The sequence below is a fragment of the Dipodomys merriami genome, unplaced genomic scaffold (genome assembly GCF_024711535.1).
Source record: "Dipodomys merriami isolate MVZ:Mamm:240054 unplaced genomic scaffold, mDipMer1.0.p SCAF_13, whole genome shotgun sequence".
Taxonomy (NCBI): domain Eukaryota; kingdom Metazoa; phylum Chordata; class Mammalia; order Rodentia; family Heteromyidae; genus Dipodomys; species Dipodomys merriami.
This window is the reverse complement of record NW_027202604.1, coordinates 22047650-22062910: the sequence shown is the minus strand read 5'-3', so window position 1 is coordinate 22062910 and position 15261 is coordinate 22047650. Positions and strand designations below refer to the sequence as shown.

Sequence of the window (15261 nt, the reverse complement as noted above, 5' to 3'; positions counted from 1 at the left end):
TAAAACTGAAGTAATACACAGGCACTGTGGTTCAAGCCTGTAATTCCAGCACTAGGAGTTTGAGGCAAGAAGAATGATACATTTAGGGCCAGCCTAGGCCACACAGTGAGTTTGGGATAAGCATGTTCCAGTTTAAGCTACATGGAAAATTCCAAGCAAGTCTATAGTACAAGACCATTTCTCACAAAGGCCGAGGTAACAGAAAAAAAGGTCCTGACTGCCACACTCTCACTTGGCTGACAGAATCATAACTCCTGCACAGGCAGAGAGAGGAGGAAGAGGAGATGGGGGCAGGGGGAAGGAGAGAGAAGGGGGAAAGAGGGAGGAGAGGGAAAAGGGGGGAAAACGAGAGAGGGGGAAGAGAGGGGTAGGGGAAGAAAAGGGGAGAAGAGAGGAGAGGGATGGGGGGGTGAAAGAGATAGAGAGCTTTAACTGCTGCCAGAGTGCTTTCCAGGTGCCTTTTAGGAAGATCACTGATAGTACATGGAATTAATGTGGGCAAGCGCTTGTAACCTCTCTTAAAAGCACACTATGAGGGCAGTCTTACCCCTCCCCTCTGCGCCCATGACAGTCACCTGTGAAGCTTGCAAGCACCAGCACCAATTATATCAGTTTATGGGAAAGGGTGGACAAACACTAGTAATTTGTTTATTCTCATATTCTCTCTCTTGCTCCCTTCCTCTTCCCCCCCCCCCCCACTGGTTTAACTCCCTCTGTTTTAACTCAGAGACTTGTACTTGCTAGGCAAACACTCTACCATTTGTGCCACACACTCAGACTTGTTCATTATTTTTTTGCTTTGTATTTTTCAAGTAGAGTCTTTTGTACTTATCAGGAGCTGACCTTAGACCATGATCTCCCCACCTAAGGCCTCCCATGTAGTTGGAATCATAGATACATATCACCACATCCTGTTTATTGACTAAGATGGGGCCTCATAAACTTTTCTACTGGGACAGGCCATAAACTGTGATTCTTCACCTGGCCAAATACTCTAAATTCCTCCAGGCTATTCTAATGTACAAAGCTGAGCTCTGTATCCCTGTGCCACTCAAAGAGCAGGACAACAACTGTTATTACCTGAGAAGTTTGTTAGAAATGAGAGTTCCATGGACTGACCCACATAACCCCATGTCTCTCTTAGCAAGGCCATCTAGGTGATTGGGGCCAGCATAAGTTGCTCACTGGGTGTAGTGGTTTCTTGAGGCCACCAGGTGGCGCATGTAACTGGGGCTAAGAAATCCCAGGGGAAAGGAATAGGCTTCAATACAAGGAAAAGATATCGCTCTCTCACAGACAGTTGTTATTTCCTCCTTAAAAAGCTCTTTTAACATAATTTATTACCTTTTTTAGTAGGAGGGAGCAAAGTAAGAATATGTAGCCATAATGGCTTGTGTTTGCACAAATAAAATACATAGTCATACAATAAACTAAAACAGTTTTGCCTGAGAAGGGTAGGGAACAGAGACTGAGGCGTTTCAATATATGCTTCCTTTATTCAATTTTTTTTGGTATTACCAATTCAAACAGATAAACAAACAAACAAGCAAAAAACACTGGTAACATCCCAGACCTTCTCAGGGATATGGAATTGGTCCTGATCAATACAGGGCAAGTAGTTTCCAGAAGTGACAGGAACTGGGCTACTGCTATGCTTCTGAGCAAGGGCTGGTCTCATTCTACCATTGTTCAAAAGAATCACAAGCTGAAGACGACATTTCAGATTCAAATCGCACCTCAACTCACCCCTACATTTACCACCATAAGGGAAAGGAAACGTGTTACCCCAACAGGACTCTTCCACAAAGGAATAGGGTTTGGCTAACCCAATAGGATACAACCTGGGCCATTGGAGGCATGGAAGAGGCCACCTGAGAACAGTTCTCTGGGTGAGAAGTGCTGAACTCTACCAGCCAATCCCAAGGGTTGCTTGGAAAGGCTGCCCAGAAATAACAGTATCTGTAATCAGGGAGAATTTCTATAGCACCTGAAGTTGAACCCTCATTCCATGTTCCTGGGAACTCTCCGGGGAGCTCACTCATTGCTCAGATCTATGTTCATACAGCTGTACTAACGTTTGTAAGACCAAAGAACTTCTTCCTCAGAGTGTATGATAAATAAAGCCAGTTCCTTGAGCAGACACTGACAGAGTAGAGGGCAAGCAAGCAAACAAATAAAAAAAATCCTATCACAATTCTGCTTTTGAAAATGGTGATGGCACAAGGGGAAGATCTCTCCAATGGGAAGCACATCTGGAGGGCCCTCCTAAACCCACAGTTTGGTAGGATCCATGGAACTCTCCAAGACCCAGCAGGCTGTCTGAAGAAATGATAAGCTCAACTTCAGGTATCTTGGAGGTGCTGTGATGTGGAGAGATCCCCAGGATTCCAAACAAACCCACTGCTTTTTTTTTTTTTTTTCTGGGCAGGGGCAATGGTTCTTCATAAAGAAGGAGAGCCTTTTATGCAAGAAGAACCAGGAAGAAATGGAAAAGAGAAAGGCAGAGCAACACAGCTAGGAAGGCAAGGATTTGCTTCCTCCGTGATTAAAAAGCAGATTGTGTCAATGGTTTTATAATGTGATTTTCAAAGGCAGAAGTGTTTCTTCTAACTTTACTAGGAAACCAAACTAGGGGAGAAAATAAGACACATTAATATAGTTCATTTGAATAGGACAGAAGTTAGTCATGGCTGCAGGGCATATTTGGAATGACCTGCCTGGGAATGATTCAAACACCAGATGAGGAGAAAATCCTCCTTTCAAAAAATGTTCCCAGGTCAATAGAGCTTGAAGATCTTCCCCATTACACACGACATCTCTTACTCTTGACTGTTAGAAAACAGAGTGCCTGTCACACACTCTGAGAAGTCCTGCAGAGATGAAAAGAAGCTTACTTAAGGTTGACTTCAACTCGCCATAGAACCTTTCCTATATTTCAAAATCCTATCTGGGAAACACTACCATACACCTGTAAGGCCATATAAGCAATAGCTCAGGGATAGAATACTTACCTAGCAATCATTTGCAAAGCCCTGAGTTTCATCCCAATGCCAACAAAATAAAACAAGATGCAAATCAGAACACATAGCTCCTCTCCTCTCCTTCAAATCTTCAACAGCTTCTGAGTCTCTGCGAGGCACTTCCAGTGTTAGTGTTACTTAGCCCTTGCCTCTCTCTCAGCCTTAGTCTTGAACTAGCTCACTTTCTTGTGTTTCTCAAATACTCCACTTCAGACTCAAGACCTCTGCATGTCTGGTTACTTCTGTTTGGACTTCACTACTCTTAATGTCCCAGGAGCTGCTATTTCTGCCCTTTTCATCTCAGGTCCAGGGTTACAACCTAGAGATTTCCTTGAATACCCTGAACTCTTACTTTCATATCTTAGCTTTAATTGGAAACAGACTGCTCCAGGAAGAACTCCTGACCTTACCACTAACCTTGTGTTTTAGTTTTTACTAAGTGGGGACAATCAAGGTCATATGACCAAATTGTGAAAATTAATCTGTACAGTAAATTCCTGGCACCCAGCAAACTCAGTGTTATTATCTCTAGTATCTCCCTGTTGACAAGCTTTTGACTTGGTTTTCATCTCCCTTGACTCCCAACTAGACTTTAAGCTTTCTATGTGAGCATCCTTCTAATAGGAGTTCCAGGACACAGAGCGAGATGTGGTTGCTGAATGAATGGATGACTACATTATCAGGACTAGTCAGAGGCCACATATTCATGTGGCTATAGCCTTTTTCTTAAAATCAGTTCTGGAGGGCACCAAAAAAAGAGTACTCAACAGATTGAGTAAGGGAAGCTCTCCCCTCACCCACAGGCACTCACTTCCATAGCTGTGCATTCAGATGCTTCTCCACCATGAGGTTGAGAGCACAGCGAAGCCGGTTCCACCTGGAGTCAAACACGTAATAGCCTCTTCCAATCTGCCGGCTCCCAAATGTGCAAAACTGAAAGACAGAACATAGCACACATGCTTGCCACCCCCAACACCAGCAAAAGGGGAGAGCTTATTCTGTGTCAAGAAATTAGATAATCAGGAAAGACAGCTAACTCTAGATCCCAGAAGAAGTGAAGTATGAGTGTGACAATGCCTGATCTTGACTTTTGTGGAAGAGTACAAAACTTCCACAGGTAGATTTTTGCATGCTATCTCTGGGGTCCCTTTTCTGAGCTACTCTCATACCTTGACCACATCCCACATGTACAGGTGTGCCAAGGTCCCTGGCTGGTCCCCCCTGCAATACCCTGTCCATGCTGTGTGAGGAGGATCAGATCAGCATAGGAATGGATATGGAACTTACAGATGCTGGCTGAGGATGATGACCTGAATAATGACAGTCCAGTTTTTCAATAGACTCTTCTTTGTCATCGCCTTCGCCCTCCTCACTGGATAACCGAGAAGTTGGCTCAGTGGCAGGCAGGGGAGGGTGTGGAGATTCATGGGCTGGAGGAGGGTCAATGGCGGCACTCCCACCTTGCTGAGCAGGGCAGCCTGGAGGCCTTGGTGAGTAGAAAGTGCAGTATGGATCAGATCACACACCTGGGAATAAGTCACCTTAACTCAGATACGACAATGTATCCAAAGCTACCTGGTGGGGGACCTGGGTTCCACCACCAGACTCAGGGCAACATGCTGGTACAGATGGCTGTGGAGCAAAACAACTTCTCCACAGTGAGGTAAGCTATCAGCCAGATACAATCAAAGCTAACATATAACTAGTTCTCCCTTCCACAGCTACTTGGGCAATTCATGCTTCCCTTTCACTGTTCATGAAGAGAAGGAATTTAATAAAATTATCTCCTTAGTTCCTCTGCAAATTTCAACTGGACTTGAATTCCTAAGACAATAAAGTGAAAAAACCAAAGACTGATGCTCTAGGGTAGCCTAAGAAGCACAGGAAATGATTAAAGAATGGGGAGGTCACCACCACCACGTATGTGGGTAGTCAAGAACCTGTTACTCAAGGGCAGTCATGTCTCCAGCTTCCTACTGCTCTGATGGAAGTAAGCTTAACTCTTCATAGATGGAAACACTTCAATGAGAAGATGCCAGGAATCTCAGAGACTAACTACACTCTGGTGAGCCTCTGCCAACTACTCCAACTCATCAGCAACCACAGAGTTCATGTTGGTACAGGTTCAAGCATACATTTGGATTGTCATGAAGGGGAGGTACTTCTACCTTTAGGCAGCCACTCAAAGATTAGACACATGAGGGTGAAATAGTTTGCAACAAAAGCTAATGGCCACATACTCCTCAGCAGAAGCCTTGTTAGCCAGTGGTTGAATAGCTAACACTGAAGGAAGGTCCTTATTCTCTATGCCTTTTCTCTTTCTTCCCCTCAAGGAAATAGATCCAAAGCCCTTCACTTCAACTTGGTTACACATGTAATCACAAACATACATTTGCCATCATTGTCTGAGGCACATGTATAAAAATTCTTGCAAATATGCTCTAAAACCATGGATTGCTGTGCAGCTAAAATGCCTAATCTATGCTCATTTATCAAAATGAATGAATGAAAAAACATGTTGGTAAATGGATGATATAAAAACTCAGGCTAAAATGCCTGTCCCCAACCATAATTCCCATTGCTGGTATTCTGCAAGAAATAAGAAATGAATGGGAATTACTGTCAAAGCCATATGAAATGTTCTATCAGTCACCTATAGGAAGTATCAGAAACCTGATATCAAACAAGCATAAGACAGTTAATTCTGGCTTTATGCTACTACTTGTACTGGCAACCACAAAGAGTCCTGGATGGAACTTCCTGATAACATTGACCATTTGTTTTTATATTAAAACCCAATTTAAAACTATCTCCTGAGTGACCATGAGTTGATTTTAGTATTTACAAGTTTGTTTGCTGAAGGAAGGAAAGCTGGGGTGTGGCCTACCTTGGAAGACTGGGGGTGTGAGGTTTAGGTTTACTAGCTACAAAAGGCTTTGATTCAGAAGGAATCACTCCATGAGAATTTTGGTGCGGCTCCAGCGACGTTTTAGGAGGGGCGGGATGCGGGTCCCTGAGAGGCTGTGATGGTTGCTGGGAGTCCAGATGGCGAATGGATTCCTTTTCCCTGGTTTTGTTTTTGTGCTCGGCTAATAACACATCAAATCGTTTTCTTCTACCCTGAACAGCCCTCCGCTGGGTTAAGGAATGTGTCTACAAACCAAAACAAAAACAATAAACAAACAAGAGGAACCTCAATAACTTTTATGTCATACATCCCCAGACACAACTTTACTAAAAAACCAATCTACACCATTCTTCTCAACATTTGTTAACCTAGAAATAAGAATGGAACTTTTCTCCTTGGCTAGACTAAAAAGCATATATTCTAGATTCTCATTGAAGAACCTGGAGATGCTACCCCATCAGAGTAAAGGATAGATGGTTTGTGTGGCATGGCTCAAGGCGTGGAGTGCCTGGTTCAGCAAATATGAGACCCTGAGTTCAAACCCCAGGAAGAAGGGAGAAAAAGAGGGAAGGAGAAATATTAACTGTGTCCACTGGCTTTGTGCTTAGCAAAGCAGTAGAAATAAGTAACAAATACTCATGTTTTATACCCTAGAGCAATTAATTTATCCAGGATTTTATCAACTCCATTAAAGAACTTTTCCTCTTTTGATAATTAAAATTCTGAATGTTAATATAAAAGTAACAATTATCCCATAAAACGAATATTATGGTCGGGCACTCATGGTTCATGCTTCTAATTTACTAAGGAGGCTGAGATCTGAGGATTGCAGTTCCAAGCCAGCCCAGGCAGGACAGTTTGAGAATCTTATATCCAATTAACCATAAAAAACCCAGAAGTGGAACGAATGAACACACACACACACACACACACACACACCCTATCTCACACACACACACCCTAACACACACACACACACACACACACACACACACACACACACACACACACACACACACACACACACACACACACACACACACACACACACACACACACCCTCTCTCTCTCTCTCTCTCTCTCTCTCTCTCTCTAAATAAGGAGAGCACTCAGTTAACTTCCAGAACATAAAAATTAAACACAACTGCTTCTCTCTATTCCAATGCAAACGCTCATGTGTTTCAGACACAGAGGACTACAACCAAGGAAGACTTGAGAGAAATAGCAAGTATAAGGCTGGGAACAAAGAGCTGTGAACAGGAAGAGACAGAAAAGCAGAACAGAGCCCTAAAAATAGCCACTTCTTCTGTAAACCAAGAAAACTGAAGGAGGTACCTTAGTTCTACCCACAATGTACAATTCTAGAAAGAGGAATGGGTATATAGAGGAGAAATATGGCCAAATTATGGCAGATCTGGAACTATAAAGGCAGAAATATAAATCTGAGGTTCAAGCACATCTTATATATAAGAAGTCTAACATTACTCCTGGCAGAAGATACAACTGAATGTACAAATGTGAAGTGGTAAAAGTTGGGCAAATCTTACCAACAATCACCTCTAGTCACTGGGAAATGATTTTGCAGGTCAGCTTGTCTATTCTGCATACTTCTGCAGAGAGCCTAATGCCCAAGAGAGGATGAATCTATACCAACTACAACAGCCTCCATTACATCATCTATGAGCATAAGTAAATTCACCTATACATTTCCTTCTTTACGTTACAAAATACTGTACATGGTATTTTATATACACACATATGTAACATATGTATGTATTGGTATATATATGTGTATGTGTAATATATACATGTGTGTGTGTATATATATATATATATATATATATATATATATATATATATTAGCACATCTGTCTGGAGAGACAGATGGAATGTCACTTGGTACTTAACATAGTTAAAAGACAAGAAAGAAGGCAGTTTCATCCCAACTCTGAAGAATGTAAATGATTCCTTCCCTTTCTTGCCTTCCTCCTAGTACTCTGCCAGTACCAGGACTTGAATTCAGGGCCTTATGCTCTTGCTCAGTTTTCTTGCTTAAGACTAGCACTCTAACACTTGAGCCATGCTTCCTATCCAACATTTTGTTGGTTAATTGGAGATGGAGTCCCACAGATTTCCCTATTATTATCTCTTTGAACCTTGATCCACTGGGTCTCAGCCTCCTGAGTACCTAAGATTACAGGCATGAGCCACTAGTGTCCAGCCAAACAGGATTTCTAATGAGCTCTAAAGAACATTGCCAAAAGAAATCTGATGACTTGCCCCACCTTCTTAATAATCAGAACTTTCTAGGGGTTGCTCATGGCATATAGGAAAAAGACTGAGTAGCCTAGCTTCTGGGGCTCTGCACACTCTAAGAGCCTTGTTTCATGATCCTTGGGTATACTTCATGCCTTTTCCTTACTCCTATTCAGTCTTCTGGCTATCATTCAGGCTTTAAGGTGACTGCTCTACCCTGTCACAGGGTTTTCATGTGTATTATTTCTTCCACCTCTTTCACCTCTCCTACCCCGCAGTGCCCATATAAATCAGAATATGTTCCTGTAGCTGGGAAAGTTCCCTAGCAAAAACCTTGACTGCAGGCTGTCATAACACAGGCCTCTCTCTCCCTGTCTCCTTCCTATAAATCATTAGTGGTGATTTACTTATCTGAATCACTATCCTATGGCTCTCCATCTTCTGTATTAGACTGTAAGCCCCACAAGGACAGAGAACGTGCCTTGATCTTACCCTTTACAGCTCCTGAAAGCTAAAATGAGTTTTCTCTTCACAGATGCATGTAATAAGGTTATTTGATATAATAACTGAATGGACAAAGGGCAACCAAATCATGAAATCTTTCTGCATAGAGGCACAAGGAACATCAGACAGGCAATCTGTCAGATGAGGAAATAAGAAGGAAACAATCAGGTGAGAGTAGACAAGAGGACATGAGTGATGGAAGGGAACAGCTGCCAATCCCTTGCCAGGGGGAAGAATACACATGACAGTCTTAAGTCTAGGACAGAAAAGATCTGGCAGCAACCTAGGGTCATGCAGGTAAGGTGCACTGAGCACATTTAGTCAGAAGACTCCTGCATATTATGTTTATGGCAACACTGTTCCCAATAGCCAAATGATGGCCTTAACAGAAGTACCCAACAACAGATGAATAGGTAAAGATAAAATATATCTGTACACACATACACTAGCATATTACATAGGCACAAAGAAAAATAAAAGTCCCTGGGTGCCGGTGGCTCACGGTTCAAAGCCAGCCCAGGCAGGAAAGTCCATGAGACTCTTCTCTCCGGTGCTGTGGTTCAAGCGGTAGAGTGCTTGCCTTGAGCTGAAGAGCTGAGGGACAGCGCCCAAGCCCAGAGTTCAAGCCCCATGACCGACAAAAAGAAAAAAAAAAAAAAGTCATATCATTTGTAGGAAAATAAAAACAGCTAGAGGACATCATACTGAGATAAGCCAAGCTCAAAAAAGGAAAACATCAGATGTTTTCACTCATATGTGGAAACTAGACCTAGAAGACACACACACACACACGTGTGTGGATATGGACATATATATACATGCATATCACACATATATGAACCTATATATATATACACATATACATACATACACAGGTTAATCACAGGACATGAATCAAGCTAAGAGACTACTAAGTAGGAGAGAGGATAAAGGGTGATTAACTTTGTAACAGTTTTTAAGACTTCCTCATAGTGAACCTCAGTAACAGCTGATGATCAATGGGAGATGTAGGAAAAAGACTGTAGGTGGGTAGGGACTAAGATGGTTGGGCTGGTGGGGAAGATAAAGGAAAATGGCTGCTATGGAAAACAGATTTTCAACTATGAAAATGAAACAAGGAATCCTGTTGGGATTGCTATTTTTAGGGGGGAGGGTAAGAGTTAGGGAGAGTGAGAAAGAGGGTAAGACTGATTTGAATACAGTGTAAGTGTGTGGAAATCAACCTCCCTAGCCATAAAAGAAATGCAAATCAAAACAACATTAAGATACCACCTCACCCCAGTTAGAATGACAAAAATCAAGAACTCTAACAACAACAGATGCTGGAGGGGATGTGGACAGAAGGGATCCTTACTTCATTATTGGTAGGAGTGTAAACTTGTTCAACCACTTTGGAAACTAGTATGGAGGTTCCTCAAAAGACTCCACATAGAGCTCCCCTATGACCCAGCAATCCCACTTTTGGGCATTTACCCAAATGTTTACAAACAAGACCACACTAAAGCTACCAGCACAACTATGTTTATTGCAGCATTATTTACTATAGCTAAGCTATGGAACCAACCCAGATGCCTCTCGGTAGATGAATGGATCAAGAAAATGTGGTATATATACACAATGGAATTCTATGCCTCCATCAGAAAGAATGACATTGCCCATTAGTTAGGAAATGGAAAGACTTGGAAAAAATTACATATATATATATATATATATATATATATATATATACACACACACACACACACACACACACACACACATTTTTTTTTTGGTCCAGTCGTGGGGCCTGAACTCTGGGCCTGGCCGCTGTCCCTCAGCTCTTCAGCTCAAGGCTAGCGCTCTACCACTTGAGCCACAGCGCCACTTCCGGCTTTTTTCTTTTTGCTTATGTGGTGCTGAGGAATCGAACCCAGGGCCTCATGCATGCAAGGCAAGCGCTCTACCACTGAGCCACCTTCCCAGCCCCGGAAAAAATTATATTAAGTGAAGTAAGCCAAGCCCAAAGAAACATAGGTCCCATGGTTTCCCTTATTTACAAAATCTAGTATATGTATGAGTCAAGCAGAAAAGGTCAGATAAGTGATGTTAGGAAAATGAACCCTAAGATAGATATTTAAATGTTTTTTTTCTTTCATGCATTTGTTTCTAACGCATTTATAAGATTATTTCTTAGTTGCTTTATATGTCCCTCCCCCACAGTATAACCCCTACTTTCACTGTATTTGATGTCAGTATAACTTGTGGAGGGGAAGGGGAAAAACAAGTCGTTTAAATAAGAATACAGGTGGACCCGTTGCAACAATGAGAAGTACACGTTGTCATGTCAAAATGAACTTTACAACTTTGGTGGTGGGGGGGGATGGGGGGAGGCTGGGAAGGGATGGGAAGGGGAAACAAAGGAGGAGGCTACAATGCTTGATAAGAAATGTACTTATTATCTTGCCCATGTAATTGTAACCCCTCTGTACAGTATTTCCACAATAAAAAATTAAAAAAAAAATGAAACCTCCCAAAATAAAAGCAAAGGAAGTAAAGTAACCTGCCAGGTCAGGGAAAGTTAAGATCTCTGTGAAAGTACAGGCCTCACAGGGGCCTATATATCCTGCCAATTCTATGCTGAATTCATGACCAGTTAGGGGTGAAGATACAGATTAATGTAATGACAAGATTAGTGCTAATGAGCAATGATACCCTTATTAGACTAGCAGAAGAAGCTAGGTGTGGCGGCTTATGCCTATAATTCCAGCTATTTTGGGAGATTCATATGAGGTAGGCTGGTTCCAGACCACCCTAGGCAAAAAATTTGTGAGATCCCTATGTCAACTAATACAAAACGGTGTGTTAATTGGGCACTGGTGAGCCATGCCTGTAATTCTAGTTATCTTTAAGGCTGAAATTGGGAGGGACATTCATGGCCAACGTGGGCAGAAAAGTTTGAGATCTCTTCTCAGGAAAGTTGGGTACACAGTGGTATGTACCTGTTAGCCTAGCTACTACAGGAAGTTATGCTCAGACATGCACCTGAGCAGGAAGAAAGGCCTTATCTCAAAAGTGACCAGCAGAAAACAGGGCAATGAGACTCAGCAGTAAGCATACCTGCCTAAGAAGCCCGAGGCCCAGAGTTCAAACCACCCAAAAAACAAAAACAAAGAAAACTAAAAAAAATAAAAAAACTGGATGCAATTGTATGTATCCAATTGTATGTATCTACCTAGTTATGCAGGAAGCATAACTAGGAATATCATGATTCAGGGAGACAAAGTTGAGATCCTACTTGAAAAATAATGAAAGTAACAATGGCTGGAGTTATGCTCAAGTGACAGATCACCTGTCTAGCAAACAAGAGGCAGTTCAAACCCCATTACTATCCTAATACTTTTTTTTTTTTTCTGGTTGGTCATGGGGCCTGAACTCTGGGCCTGGGTGCTGTTCCTCAGCTCCTCAGTTCAAAGCTAGTACTCTACCCATTTTAGCCACAGTGCCACTTCCGGGTTTTTCTGTTTATGTGGTGCTGAGGAATCAAACCCAGGGCCTCATGCACACAAAGCAAGCACTCTACCACTGAGCCACCTTCCCAGCCCCTATCCTCGTACCATTTTTAAAAAAGAAAAAGAAGAGCTGAAGAGTACATATCATCTGAAAAGAAAGACAGGTGCAAGGAATGGAGATCCCTTATCAGGTCACATTAGCAATCAAGGCAAATGAGGAATGGAATGAAGCTTCTTGTACTTCTCAGGATTTACTCAGAAGAACTGAAATCAGGGCTCTAAGACATACTAGCCTCCCCATGTTTATCTAAGCACTATTCACAGTAGCCAAGATGTGGAAACAAGCTAAAAGTCCAGGTACGATAAAAAGAAAATGGGGGTGAATACATGCTGTGGATTAATCAGCCTTTAAAGAGAAGGAAAAAAGAGAAGGAAATCCTATTTGCAACAATATGGATTGCCCTTGGGAATGCACTAAAAGAAATAAGCCACTCACAGAAATATAAATACATGATTTTGCCAGGTGCTGGTGGCTCACACCTGAAATCCTAGCTACTCAGGAGGTTGAAATCTGAGGCGTGGCTTAAAGCCAGCCTGGGCAGGAGAGTTCATGAGACTCTTATCCCCAGTTAAGCATCAATGAAGGACAGCACCCAGACGCTGAGTTCAAGCCCCAGGACTGGCAAACCAAAACCCAAACCAACTATCCCCCTCAAAAAAATAAAAAAGACAAAAAACAAAAACAAAAAACCCCCTACAATTTCATTTACATGTGGTATGTAAAGATAAACACAAAGAATGAAAAATTATATGGTTATTAGTGGCTGGGAAGACAGGGTTGAAAGGAGGAAGCTACTTTAACAATAGTTCCCAAAGATTCAGGTAACCAAGATGAATAAGTTCCAGAGATCTGCTGTACAACCTATAGTCAATAATACTATACTGTACTGTACTGTATTGTACTGTACACCTAAAAATACTAACAGGCAGCTGGGTGCTTGTGGCTTACACCTGTAATCCTAGTTACTCAGGAGGCTGAGATCTGAGGATCGTGGTTCGAAGCCAGCCTGGGCAAGAAAGGGCAAGAAAGTCCCAATAAACTACTCAGAAAAAGCCAGAAATGGCATTGTGACTGAAGCAGTAGAGCACTAGCCTTGAGAAAAAGAGCTCAGGATTAGCACACAGGCCCAAGTTCAAAACCCATGACCAACAAAAAAATAAAAATGAAAAATAAATTTTAAAAAATACTAAGAGGCTATATGTCATGTCAAATGACTTAACCACTAAAAAGTTTTAAAAGAAAAATCTGTTTTATCACCTGCCTCTCAGGTAATTTCCAAAGAACAGTTTTTGGATGAATAAAATGTCCCTCACTGAACACAGGTATTACAGGCAATCTAGATTACTGAGAGCCACATAGGCAACCTGGAGGGTAACAAGAATGAGCAACTGGTTAAACATGGTAAAGGAAACTGTGAAATAATTCTATAGAACTTTAATGGATATCTTAAAAAAAAAAACCACCACTCTTAAGTTTTCTATTAATATTCCAAGAAAGGCAAAAGCCATTTTCTCTGAGGTATAAGTTTTTTACCTAGAGATTCAAGCCTAACTCAAGACAAAATGCAAAATCAAAATACATAAATGTGGCATTTCCTCTTCCCACAAAAGAGGAGAATGTCTAATTTTGGTAAGTTTAAATATGAATTTAAACATTCTTTTATTCTAGGTGTAATGATACATGCCTATAACCCCAGAACTTGGAAGGGTTATTTGAATTTGGGAGTTCAGAACAATCCTTGACAACACAGTGTGATTCTATCTTTTGTTAAGAAAGCTGGAGCTTGAGGTGTCTCAGGTGGTAGAGCACCTTCCACCTGGCAAGTGCAGCAAGCCCCACAAACAGAAAGAAAAGAAAAAATCACTATTGTAAGACAAAATCTGTACACTAAAAATTAGAAATCGAAAAGAACTAAAATTTAAAATTTACCAATTTAAAAAAATTGGAAGAGCTAATTTTTTATAATTTTTCCCCCTCCCTCAAATGAAAGGTTTAAAAATAAATACTTTACAGTGATTATTTTTCATAGTTCTTCAATACTTTTGAAGGGTGCCTGGGGACATTTCCAGAGAAATACAGGCATGTTTGCTTATGCAGATGCCCTGAAGTCAGCTCCATATCCACAATCCTTATGTGAAAGTGGACATATTACCTTCTCATATTAACGTGCTGTTCTTGTAACGAAAATAAAAACTTCTGAGTAAAAAAAAAAAAAAAAAAGAGGACCATTATATTTTCTTAGTTTATATATAAATTGATTTATCTACATTTATAAAAACTAGAAAGTAAGGCTATCTAAAAGTCCCAGATCTTTAAAAAAATTTTTTTTTATTGTGAAAATACTGTATAGAGGGGTTACAATTACATGAAGTCCTAGATCTTTTAAAGAGTGTTTCTTTAAAAAGTTTAAGAACTATGAATCCCAATCTGGGCACTAGTGGTCCTCCTAAGAATGAGGCTCATGCTTACATCAGAGGCTGAGATCTGAGGATTGACTTTGGAAGCTATGAGCCTCTCATCTCCAATTAGCCACCTAAGAGCGGGAAGCTGAGGGATAGCTCAAGTGGTAGAGTTACAATACTGAGTACAAAAACTAAAGAACAAGTGCCAGGTGCAGAGTTTACACACGCACGCACACGCACACGCACACACACACACACACACACACATGCAGGCACAGGCAACAAAACAAAATTTTAAGAATTTTCATTCTTGTTTTAAGTCAGTGCAATTGAAGGCACAGTAAAGAGTGTATTCATCCTAGGAAAGATCAACATTCTCCAGGATAAAAAGATATTCATGAAAACAAAATCTTTCCTGTAAGCGTATAATTCCTAGCATACTTCCCTATCTTCTCTACTTGAGGCTTTCATCATCATTGTTCTCTCACTTATTCAACTCAGAACAATCCAAAGCACAGGCTTGCCCATGAGTCAGAGACTACATGACCAGTGTGGTACTTCTCAGTCAGTGCCCTGTGCTTATCACACTCTTCAGCTCTGACTGAATGTAGGAGGCCACCTA

The 15261-nt window shown here is 41.3% G+C and overlaps 1 protein-coding gene across 10 annotated transcripts in view; it reads right to left on the bottom strand.

Moving 5' to 3' along the window:
* The window catches only part of Atxn7 (ataxin 7), a 148828-nt gene that overhangs the window by 21736 nt on the left and 111831 nt on the right, over positions 1–15261 (bottom strand). For all 10 annotated transcript variants that reach the window (XR_011371161.1, XR_011371160.1, XM_070018876.1 and 7 more), the window contains 3 exons: positions 5908–6173; positions 4308–4506; positions 3832–3953 (listed from right to left, as the gene is read on the bottom strand). Coding sequence is in view for 8 of the 10 variants with exons in the window: in XM_070018876.1 (XP_069874977.1) it covers positions 3832–3953; positions 4308–4506; positions 5908–6173 (587 nt within the window). In the remaining 2 variants the exon portion in view is untranslated. The remainder of the gene's footprint in view (positions 1–3831; positions 3954–4307; positions 4507–5907; positions 6174–15261) is intronic.